This window comes from Myxocyprinus asiaticus, chromosome 5 (genome assembly GCF_019703515.2).
Source record: "Myxocyprinus asiaticus isolate MX2 ecotype Aquarium Trade chromosome 5, UBuf_Myxa_2, whole genome shotgun sequence".
In the NCBI taxonomy this organism is placed as follows: Eukaryota; Metazoa; Chordata; class Actinopteri; order Cypriniformes; family Catostomidae; genus Myxocyprinus; species Myxocyprinus asiaticus.
Genome location: NC_059348.1, coordinates 24,405,635 through 24,417,894, shown reverse-complemented (window position 1 = coordinate 24,417,894; position 12,260 = coordinate 24,405,635). Strand labels below are relative to the sequence as shown.

The 12,260-nt window shown below is 38.7% G+C and overlaps 1 protein-coding gene across 5 annotated transcripts in view; it reads left to right on the top strand.

Moving 5' to 3' along the window:
• Window positions 1–10,985, top strand: part of arhgap29b (Rho GTPase activating protein 29b) — a 61,480-nt gene extending 50,495 nt beyond the window's left edge. For 3 of the 5 annotated variants that reach the window (XM_051697447.1, XM_051697444.1, XM_051697448.1), the window contains 9 exons: window positions 189–320; window positions 915–1,013; window positions 3,777–3,940; window positions 4,035–4,223; window positions 4,323–4,460; window positions 4,598–4,830; window positions 5,350–5,647; window positions 5,756–5,849; window positions 8,929–10,985. In XM_051697447.1, the coding sequence (XP_051553407.1) occupies window positions 189–320; window positions 915–1,013; window positions 3,777–3,940; window positions 4,035–4,223; window positions 4,323–4,460; window positions 4,598–4,830; window positions 5,350–5,647; window positions 5,756–5,849; window positions 8,929–9,938 (2,357 nt within the window). In that variant the 3' untranslated portion in view covers window positions 9,939–10,985. The remainder of the gene's footprint in view (window positions 1–188; window positions 321–914; window positions 1,014–3,776; window positions 3,941–4,034; window positions 4,224–4,322; window positions 4,461–4,597; window positions 4,831–5,349; window positions 5,648–5,755; window positions 5,850–8,928) is intronic. The other 2 variants (XM_051697446.1, XM_051697445.1) reach the window with 2 other exon arrangements.
• Window positions 10,986–12,260: the final 1,275 nt, after the last annotated feature.

The following is a 12,260-nucleotide window of genomic DNA, read 5'->3' as shown; positions in this document are numbered from 1 at the left end:
TAAGTAATGTTAAGTGGACAATGTAAAGAGCTTTTCAGTGTGAAACAAAACATGAGCTGCTGTCCATCCCATAACAGATTCTGCCAGTCACAGACACTTCACATATTACTCTTTTCTCCAGTTTGAATTTCAGACATGTCATAGATCAGGCAGTCATACTGAATTGCTTATGTGTGTGTGTGTTGTAGCAGTAAGGCCACAGGGCTCGCAGCGGGCTTGGAGTTCAGGCAGTGCTGGTGGAGGAGGGATGTGCAGTGACTCAGAAAGCGCTGGAGGAAGTAGTGAGTCTCGTTCAGTGGACTCCCCCACAGCCAGTCCAGGTAATTTCTCTCACTTAAATGCTACGAGTCATAACATTGGAAATGTCATATCTTTCATATAAAGATTTCATACAGTATACATGATGGCTCAACTATACAAATGTATTTTTGCTTGCCAGTAGTTCAGATTTTTACATGCTTTGTAAATATTTTCAAACATTAGGCCAAACCTGACCACATAAATTTTAAATGTTACTTTTAGAAACATATTTTTCATGAGTCTCATAAAAATGTTTATATTTTTTATTAAACATTGTTTTCTTTCAAATAAATTATTATTTTTGTCATTTTCAATAGTATCAGTAAATTTTAGAGCCAGCTATTAATTCACTGGAAAAGTCATTCTCTCAGTTAAAACAAAATACCTCATCTAACTTAGCTAGCTTGATAACTTTACCTTGGTGACATATCTACATCAGCAGAATTCAACAGGATTCACAAAACATCCTCTAATAATATTTCCAGTTCAAGCATGTTTGGAAGTTTTGTTTGCAAAGTGGTTGACCTGGTTCACAATGGGCAGTTTGGAGAAATGCCCTGCAGGATGGAAGTGAGCGTCTAATGTGTGTTTTTAATTGTGTGTTCATGCTGTAGGGGATTTCAAACGCAGGCTTCCCAGAACTCCCTCAACTGGTACCATGTCTTCTGCGGATGACCTGGATGAGAGGGAGCCATCTTCCCCATTAGATAATGGTTGGTTTCACACAATGAAGGGTGTGCGTGTTGGTCTATGTGTTCACATAAGCGTATGGTGCACTCCATGGGTTTATGTTTATTACATAAGTGCAGAGTTGCTTCCTCCAATGTTTTTGCTCTCAGTGCAGCTGCACAGATGGGCTTGATGTTGACATTGGCTAAATGCCACGGTTAACAGTTCCTGTCTCTCAGCTTACCTCTCAACCAAATGTGTTATATTTCTGTAATTATAGCTTTTTGAGGCATCAATTGGAGTACTACAGAGCTTTCATTTTAAATAGCTACTGAGTGTTCATACATTATTTATTTATTTATTTTTTAATGGTATCATTTACCCACGATAAAGTATTGAAATACATTTGAGGAAATGGAGAGAGTTGATAAGATTTAGCCTTCTTTTGCACAGATTATCAGTCTCATACTTAGGGTTGGGATTTGAGAATCAGTTCTTATTCAGAACCGGTTCATTTAAAAAAAAAAAAAGAATACATGAACCAAATTATTTTCATTGCCTTCGGTTCCGTTAACGCCTGCATTCTTCCGATGATTTTGCACCACTACTAAACCTACAGTGCCCTGGCAAAAGAAATTATGTTTTAGCTCAGTTGTGAACTTGGAGTCTGAATTGAATGTAATGACAGAGAAAAACAAGCACGTGAGACTGAAATCAGTATAATTACTGACTAGTTGTTAAAATAACAACATGTACAAATTTGAAAGTTTACACAGAGTTTTATTGTAGCAAATGGTACTTTGTTTGAAATATGTGGGAAATTTAAATATGTGAAATAAATACAAAAATAGTATTGTTTTTGTTTAGTAGATAGTTAGGACCAATTATTTGGAGAGGGAGGGGTGTTTTTCCTTAAAACTACCAAAGGAATCATTAATTGAATGAGGAATCGTAATTGTAAAGTGGAATAAAAATCATTAAATTCCTTATGATTCCCATCCTGTGACGGGCACAGAACGGGGGCATCAGGGGCACGAGCCAGAAAAAGGGGAGACATTTTTATAATTAAATTAAAATAGTTAAATAAAAAATTCAAATCTCGTAATAATCTCACAATAACAGTAATAATGTGTTATGAGATTGCTTTGTAAATGGCGGATGTAGTAAAGAAAATTAAGCACAGGTGCCTTTAACAGCGCACGCTACAGGAGATCAGGGGTGGATCCTAATCACAAGTGATCCTCCCCATGCCCTACTCACTCCAAAGTGCAGAGCCCTTGAACTGGGTACTCTGCAGGAAACATGACATTACTAGATGAATGTACCCTACGCTAACAGTCTTGTGGAAGGGCCCTTCGGGAAAAGATTCATTTTCTCACTTTTGTTTTGAACGATCTTTCGAGTGGTGTCCCCTCCCGCAGCAGTGCTTTTCAAAGAAGCAATAAATGCAGTTTGGCATGCGCCCCAGAACATTGAATTGCCCAAAATTGCATAATTTTTGGTTTTAAAAGATACATGTATTTTTAAAGTTCACACAGTATAAGACAAACACTGTGTCTGCATTGCTAGCAATTTGCCAGTTTCGGTCATCTTTTCTTTCTTTTTTGTGCCGTCTCAAAGAAAAAAAGAATAGAAATTTAATTTCTTTTCATCACTAATGTATCTGTAAAATGACATGACTGTGTCAGCTGGCGAACAAAAATAAAATATACAAAATTATTTACTGCCCTTAAGTTGATCCTCACTGTGTTTTTCCCCCCAGTAGAATATTAACACAATCTTTTCTTCAAGAATCCTAACACTGCTCTTTTCCATACAAAAACAGTTCATGCTGTTCATGTTGACCACTGCTGTCAAGGTCCAATGAGAAGAAATGAAAATCATTATAAAAATACCATAAAAGTAGTCCATACAACACATAGCTGTTGTATGTCCCTAGAAATTTTGGAACATAGTGCACTTGTCATATGGACTATTGTTATGATGCCTTTATGCTGAACCTTTAATAGTGCTTTATAGTATTTGTTCTTCATGAAGCTTGATAGCTCCTGCTCACTATAAACTGTTATTCTATGGAATAGAGCTTCTTAACATATCTATTTTTATGTTCCAAGAAAAAAAAAAACAGCATATGGATTTTGAACAACATAAGGGTGAGTAAATGAGTGAGTAAGAGTAAATTTTCCATTTTTAGGTGAACTACTTTAACTGGTGGCTCATTTTTTGAGCACAAACCTGACAAGACATACTCAAAATAAAGTGGACTCTTAGGAGATACTGTACAAAATTCAGAATTAATTAAAGACAAAGAAATTATTTACAAAACCTTAAATTGATTTTAAATGATTACCTAATAATATTTGCATTAAGAATATATGACACTGTACTTGCCAAAACCTAAAAGCACAATAGGTCACATAAGTCACAGGTCTTCCCATGTTCTAGTTCTGATCTGGGTGATAACGCTCTACTTTGGTTTTTTTATAGATAATTTTCTTAGACAATGTCAAGAGAATTTTCTAAAAAGCTACTTAAAAAGCCTGCCAGATTACCACATTCATTCAGTTCCTTTACAATATACACACATTCGCTCTCGGGAAAATCTGGCCATCTTTTTCATCCTTCCGCCCCTGTCCCTGCTAAGGTCTGTGCATGTCACAGTTCCCATCCCTTATACTTCTTGATGTTGCAATGTCAAACCTGAACTTTTCATTTTCTTATTGGAATCAGATTGGTTTTGAGTCAGTAATGACTATTTTAACAATATTTTTAAACTAGCTGACAGATCATGTCTTCTCTCATCCCAGGTCTTGCTGAGATGGTGTTGGAAACGGCCAGTTCTCCCAGGCCATTCCGAAATGCTCAGATGTCAAAAGCAGCCCACACCCACAAGTTGCGTAAACTGCGAGCGCCCTCCAAATGCAGAGAGTGTGACAGCCTGGTGGTGTTCCATGGCGCTGAGTGTGAGGAGGTATCAGCATCATCATGATCATTAAAACCCACTTTGATTCTTTTCACATTGTTGAATAGAGCTGGTTGTCATTGCTCTGATTCTCATTACATAGTGCTCCTTGGCCTGTCATAAGAAATGCCTGGAGACTCTTGCCATTCAGTGTGGTCATAAGAAGCTCCAGGGTAGACTGCACCTGTTTGGGATCGACTTTGCCCAGGTGGCTAAGAACAGTCCTGACGGCATCCCCTTTATCATCAAAAAATGCACGTCTGAAATTGAAAGTCGTGCCCTGAACATTAAGGTAGAGAAGCAGAAATGTAACAAAATAATATAAAAAAAGGTATTTAAGACTTTAAGGTTTATTTTGAGGTTTGTGAGTCATCTTTCTGTGTATTTCAAGGGCATTTACCGGGTGAATGGTGCAAAGTCTCGTGTGGAAAAGCTGTGCCAGGCCTTCGAGAATGGAAAAGACTTAGTGGAGCTTTCTGATCTCCACCCACATGACATAAGCAACGTGCTCAAACTTTACCTGAGACAGGTGTGGTAGGACAGATATACCTATCCCACTTTCATAATGCCTGAACGTACAAGTTTTGTTTTTGTCCAACACTTGGTTTAATAGGCCTCTTTTATTTAGCAGAAACTTTAAAAAATGACATTTACATTTTTTTTCAGCTGCCGGAGCCATTGATTCTGTATCGGTATTATAATGATGTCATCGGGTTGGCAAAAGAGACTCAGAACATCTTGGTGGATGAAACTGACTCAGCTAAAGGTAAATCATCAGGAGAGCAGCTGTGCCTCAGCATTGAGCTCAAGAGAGTCATCTTCAAAATCAGAGATCTGCTTCGCCACCTTCCTGCGGCCCACTACAAAACCCTGCAGTTCCTTATTGCTCATCTGCACAGGTACACAAACGCTTACACTTAGAATCCACAAGCTTGAATCCATTATTCTCAGTCTGTTTTTTCATTGTGTGTTTGTAGTTTAGGATATTTAAGACAGTGGTTTTCAAATGGTTTTGCTTGAGGACCCAGATTTTATATTGGACTTGCCATGTAATTTGCTTAATTTGTCTTCTACCAAGTCACGGTTGAATTTGTGCCAAAATATGGTATAATTTGATTACAGCCATTGACTTGAACAACAAAAGATTTTGGAAGCATTTCTCCTCCCTTTTAAAAGTCAGTAAGCTTATTTATTTTGCTCTCCTAACTTCACGATTATGTAATTAGTTGCATTTTATTATTTGCGTCATCTTGCATCAGAACAGACTGATATTGGGTTGTGACCCACCAGTTTTGAACCCCTGCTTTAGGTTACTCATCTTTGCCCTGAAATAGAAGATTCACTACAATTTATCAACACCAACTTATCTAAAAAAAGTAATCCACCACTCCACAACTGTGCTGTTTATTGTTCTACAGAGTAACAGAGCAAGCTGAGGAGAACAAGATGACAGCTAGCAACCTGGGTATCATCTTCGGTCCCACACTCATCAAGCCCAGGCAGTTGGAGGCAGAAGTGTCCCTGTCCTCTCTGGTTGACTACCCACACCAGGCCCACATGGTGGAACTGCTTATCAAACACAATCAGATGATTTTTGACATGCCCCTCAGTCCCATGTCTCCCACCAGTCCAACGGCACCACAGGCTTTGCCCAACATACAGGACAAAGAGCCAAAACTCAGCCGCCACTCCAGATCACTCATGGATATCAAAGAGGTGAGATGGGGAGGAGAATGGAAGCTGTGACGTACAAGACCTCACAGAGCTTGTTTAGAATCTTTTTTGGGATGATTAGAATTATTGAACTGTTTATTTTGCATACAGAGTGCTAAGGTCTTCAAGAGACACTCGTCTGTAATTTCCTCCACACAGTTGATGGAGGAGGTAAAGGCTGGGGAAGACAGAGCACAAACACCTGGTTAGTATGAAATCAAAATTGACCCTATTATTTTTCTTAATACACGTTCCTGGTCTTATTATGCATGATTCATCAGTGCACATTATTTCAAAGAAAAGAGTGTTTCTAAACAACTATTTAAGCATTGTTTTATGCTACTACAGTATGTTACTATGTTAATACAGCCTTTCTAAAATCATCCCAATAGACATGCAGTACTTTAATACAGGTTTAGCATTAATATAATAAAGGTTACGACAATAATAGCAAATAACAATGGATTTGAAGCATCAACATTTGGATATGTCAAGATGCTCTCAAGAGTGAACTTGACTTCAAGTCAAAAGGAGGTGCCGGCTGTGTTTCTGGAGAGGAATAAATCAAACCCTACCCTACATTAAAAAAAAAAAGAAATCCTCATTAAATATCCCATTTCACTAAGACAGCAGATTGTTGATGTTGTTTCATGTTGACCATAATTAGTCACATTTTAGTGTCTTTTTTTTTTTATTAATAGCTTGTATAAATTAGAGGTAAGAGTATTTCCGTCATGACAATTCTTTGAAAGATTTTGCATGTTAATGTGGGTATAACATATTGATAGGATATTGGTCTTGGTGGACTAGATCTGCTATGCTGCTGCTGCTGCAAAGCAAGTACTGAGAAAATACTGAGTAGTGGATTTTACCGATAACTAACTTGGCCGTACCTGTCGATAACCGATTAATCAACTGATAGTTTTAAAAATTGATACTGAATGAAAAAATAACACTCAAAGTAAAATAGTGTTGAACTTTATTAAAAAAATAAACAGTACTGACTGAACCATGAAAATGTACTTTTTTAATGAAATTAATATATATAAATATGAATATATATTAACTAATATTCGAATTTTAAAGTCAGCTGATTTTTAAATTGACGTTGTTTCCTTAGTCCACAAGAGTGCGCAATAAATACATAAACCATTCAGCACTGTTATATTATTGCATAGAACATTCCTATCCTGGCTGTTAAAAAAGAGCATTTCATTTTCAACTAATGTGCATAAAATAAATAAATAAAAAGTTTTAGTCGGTCTATATTCTCAAATGTTAAGTCAAAAGTAAAATGAGGGGGGAAAATGCTTCAATAGACAGCTCACATGGTGTTACACTTGCACTGATTCCTACTACTCCAGACTCAAGCTTCATAATAACAGCAAAATACCACATTGTTTTTATTCAGTACAGTTGTATGTAGAGTAGCAATATTCCCAGATAGCAGTGGTATTCGGCTGAACTTGGTGGTGAAGCGGCTCAGACTATGAGCCCCGGCCAGAGGCTGTTCAAACAGATGGAACACAACAGACTGGAACCGAACACGAGGATCTTGAGACACACATTTCCAAGTTGAACATCTTTCCTGTTTCTCTTTGTTTTTGTTTATTCAACATCTCATGCAGGAGCGCTGTTTTTTAGATGACGTGTCTAATTAAAAAGAACTTTAAAAGCATATTGAGACACCTGCTTTCTGTCAAGCTGTATTTGTTGTCTAGCCTTTTTTAGCGCAAGAATGTGATCGATCTGAAGTCATGTATACAGTGAGGATAACATTTTAATTATAATCAGATGCGTTTCTGATTTGTTTATATGTTTCTCTCGACTGCATGAAGATATTAATTTGCTTTCTCACGTCACTAGCTTTAAATATGCAACTTAGCTGGCTAATGAATGCATAAATGTCACCAGCTTGATATAAACTAATGCAAATAGATGGTAATAGATGGTAACAATTGTGACATTTAAACATTTGGGTAGGACTTGCGTGTATTTTTGTCACATTTTTGTAACCGCTTGAGGTTAGCTTTAATGTTAGCATCCTCTCATCCTTGTCTGCAAACATACTGCTGTTCTCTACGAATGCAGAATCTAGTCAACAAATTAATTACTTTATAATGATGACAACGTGTACTGTAGTGTACTGTATACATACCTTTTCGTTGTTGATGTTTTAAGTCTTCATCTGAAGTGTTCCGCTCCATGCAGAGTGTAGTCTCGCATGTCAAAACAAACACCATAAGGCATCAGTGAAGTGATAGTTTTTATTTCGCCTCTAGAGGCCGCTTTCAAACTGTATAACAACAGCGGACCTTTCCCAGCCGCTCCAGCACCGAACGCAATGGGGAAAAACTATTGCTATGGATTTTTGCAGATAACCGATAGTTCCAGAAATCTGTTATCGGTGCCGATTAATGCTACTGCTAGAAGATACACATACATACTGAGTTATGTATGTGTATTTTCTACATGCTGCAGCTGCACAATTAGACAAAAGGCAAGCCATGCTGTATCAAGCATGTACGATATGCGGCTGCACAAATAGACATTACAAGCAATTCCCCAACAAAGCAGGGTAGCTGCACAAAACTCATTACACAAACACAAAACACAACCCCCCAACCAAGCGGATCTATCGCCAAGACTTGTGTACTGCTTCTGCTCTGAAGAGCCATGTGCACCATGGGTATGCTAGCTAGGTGTGCCTATGGCAAATGGCGTAATGCTAATGAACAAAATTTCTATGTGTGCCTCGTCCTGCTTGGCCGAATGGTTTAAACGGCTAGTGACCTGACTCATAATATGTACTTGAACCAGAAAGCCCAGAGCTTATTTAACTAGTGACTTAGACTAGCTATGGGTGAATTTATTTCATCTAATGACCTAAAATAGCGATGTCTAGATTAGGCTAAGGCTTACCTTGTTAAAGACATGCTTCAATGTGTCATGGCGAAAAGCAGATCTTACCGTGCAAGTTCATAAAAGAAAAGCCCCTGCAAATAGCATTTTCAGAGAAAAAACCCTGAAAAAAGCATGTTGCTGCAGTGAAACCACTTGTCTGCAAAACTAAGTGATTTTAAATGTTACACAAATAGAGAGATGCAAGTTGATTGGCTACCTGATTACATGTCAAAGGAACAATCAGCTTACACCATGCAAGCCAAGTGGTTTAACATGTCACATGTGAGCGAGCTGATTGGCTAACAGTTAACAAGCTCAACTAACCTATCAGCTTACGCCACATAGAGTTTCACGGCTGAACTTTGATCATTTATCCTTAGCAGGTGATGGATCAGACATGAACGGGGTTGGTTCAGCTCCTGCAGAGATGCAGAAATCCACATCTGTGTTCAGCCGGCCCGGTGCCAGCAGCCGAATGGTGCAGCTGCGTCCCCAGCGCTCCAAACAGGTGTCTCGACCCATCAGTATGCCTGTGGACCGACTGATTAACGAGTGTAACAGCCGCAACACAGCAGAACGCGGCTGCCCCCCCGCTGCCATTCAGGAGACCACCGAACCAGAGAAGCCTTCAACACCACGACTCACCAACTACTACAGGAACCCATTCATTGACACTCAGACACTGAGGAGGACCTGGGACAAACAGTACAGGCATTACGATGTGACACCCAGAACGGCAATGATAGTGGCCAACCTTCCGCCCTCTGGTGTGATGGATAAAGCAAAATCTGATGAGAATGTCCCAGGAACAGGCAGCATCAATATAACACCCCACAGCAGCCCTTATACCAGCAGCCCTGACAGAGCCACTAGGAAAGATGAAACTGGTCAGTCCAGCACAGCGCCGTTAACCTTCAGAGCACCACGGATATTAAAACCCCCTCCTGGAACTTTCTATAAACCTCCTTCAGGAAGCCAGTTCAGGTCATTTGACTTGGTGGCAAAGACTGTTTCAGTGGCATCAACCACTACTACCGGAAATGTTTATACAACAGCCATTACCATAGTTCCAACAGTGGCCATGGCAACCATTGCGACAGTCTCCAGAACAGTGGACACGCCCCCCACCACACCTACAATGACTACAGCTACAATGGTAGCCAAACCGACTGTTACAACGACACTGTCAGCAGGCACTGTATTTGTGCAGACAGGACGAGTTGAGGAGGGACAGTCGGAGTGTGATTCACTCAGCCCTGTCACGCTCTCGCCCCCTCAGTCTCTGAGCTCCAGTGCTGAGGAGCTCAGCCCCACAGAGGCCAAACCACTGTACCAGAGACGAAGTCGCCGTATGCATGAACTGGAGCACAGAGAGGCCCACTTTGTTTAAACATGTATCCTCTAGATGTTCAGCTTTTGCCATGCTTGGCACAATATCCTCCTCATATATTACAATCGGCAAGTGACTAGATAATCCACAGACTGTGGTCATATGATTATTTGGTCATTTTAATAGCATGATTTAAAGAGACTAGTTCACTCCAAAAGGAAAATCCATTTTGAGGGTGAGTAAATATAAATAATGACAGAATTTTCATACTTGGGTGAATTACCCCTTTAAGTCTCATAGACCTGTCAATGCCTTATTTTCATATGTATGTATTTGTATGTAAAGTGTCTTTCGTGTGCCATACTGTATATATGAAATGTTTTTATATCCCTTTGAGAAAGGGCAAAAATATTTGAGATGAGACGACACATGAAACGTCTCAGTGGAAATTCTGTATATGAAGAGCTATTGTCTGTTAGTGTACTGTTAAGCTTCTGTTTGAGCCAGAAAATGCAACTAAGGTCCAAAACATTTGTGACATTCACTTATTCATAAGTGAGCACTCTTTTATGTTATTTTTTGGGGTATTTTATCTGTACTTTTATGCCAGTGTCAACTCATTATCACCTTTACTATGATAAAATGACCATCCAGAGGCTTCAAGAGATACTGCTTGTATAAGTAAATAATTGGATATATTAATGTGTTATAAAAAAGATGTTACGTGTTATCCTGGAATTCATTTAGTATTGTCTGTAATTTCATGCCAACATGCTCATTGTGATGCATTTGCTAAGCCTAATTGATAGATGTGACCTGAATTTTTACATACTCTACTTTTAATGCTATGCCACCACATGTTGATAAAAGACAGTTACTGCCAGCTATTTTATTTGTTTATACTGTAGTTCATCTCTTGGAAACACGGTGCTGCTAATGCATGTTTTTAGGCAGAGTAAGTGCATCTGTTTCCATTTTATTTCTGAATTATATGCAGTTGTTTACATTTTATAAAGTACACATAACCTGCTGCCATAAATATCTGACTATATATACAAACCTTGAAGACATGCATCTTTTTTGCAAATTAAATACTTAAAAAACTAATGTCATGTTTTGTCAGCTTTTAATTATTATTTTTTTCTCCAGTCATTTTATTTTGTCCTTTAACATAAAAGTGGATTCATTGGGTAGTTGGTGAATTTAAATGCCATTAATTATGAGCTCATCAGATAGGGTATTCAAATCCAGCAGAGGCTAATGTAGTATTTTGCTGATGGATTGTAAGTCAGAGTTACATTTTATTTCAAGTTACAGAGACCATTCTAGCCTATTCTCGCTCCCTTCTTGTATATCTGCTTGGCTAAAACTATCTGTGGCAGACTATGTGTCTCGTTTCGAAAGCTGCTTGCTAGGTAGGACGCGCCTTTGAAGGCTGCAGTATACCGAGTGTCCTCCTTTAAACAAATCTCATTTAAACGAGACGGCCATCGCAGGACAAACAGAAACGGAATGTATCATGGTTGCTATGACAGCACACCACTCCTTAACAAGCGCGAGCGCTTTGAGTGAGACGTTAACAAAGTTCCTCTGGAAGGGAATGTATGAAATTTAGGAGAATTATAATGATGTAGAGAGAAAAGAAAATAGATTTTACAGGTGTACTTTTAGTCTAATGCTTTATTTTAATTATATATTAATATAATTATACATATTATATACTCTGCACCCATCTACTGAGGTACTTCAACTTGGGAATTAACATTCCTTGCGTTTGAACATCATATTTACGGGCAAATTGGCGTCATTTTTTAAAAGACATTTCCGTTGAAGCAAAGAATTGTGTGTTGTGAGTGCCCACGAAGGATACACCTCATGCATCCTCCGAATTCCAGTGAAAGTAGTAACAAGGCTGCATTTGAAGTGTCCTGCTCGCTTTTCTGAAACGAGACAGCCTCGATGACGTATGCGGCCGACAAATGCGACCGCCGGAGGACGCAGCCTTCCAAAGACACTGTCTTTCCTTGTCCTTAATTAGTCATGTCACCTGAACTGCAGCAATGAGCTACTCAGCTCTGACTCATCCTATAATAGACGTAGAAACAGAATGAACATATATATACAGTTTTAGACTGATACTCCAAATGTAAATGGAAACATAATGTAACACAAACCATCAATGTCCCACATTGTTCAATACCAAACCAACATAGCAGTGGTCATTATACAATGGAGGGCTCTGCTTTTTTGCTGATGGCAATGTTAACCCTGCAGATTAAGACAATCAGATTAGTGCTATCATTTGCTTCTGTTAGGAGCAGCAAGTTTGGCTGTTGCGTTTCGCAAACACAATGGAGTGTAATTATTTACTTTTTAATGCAA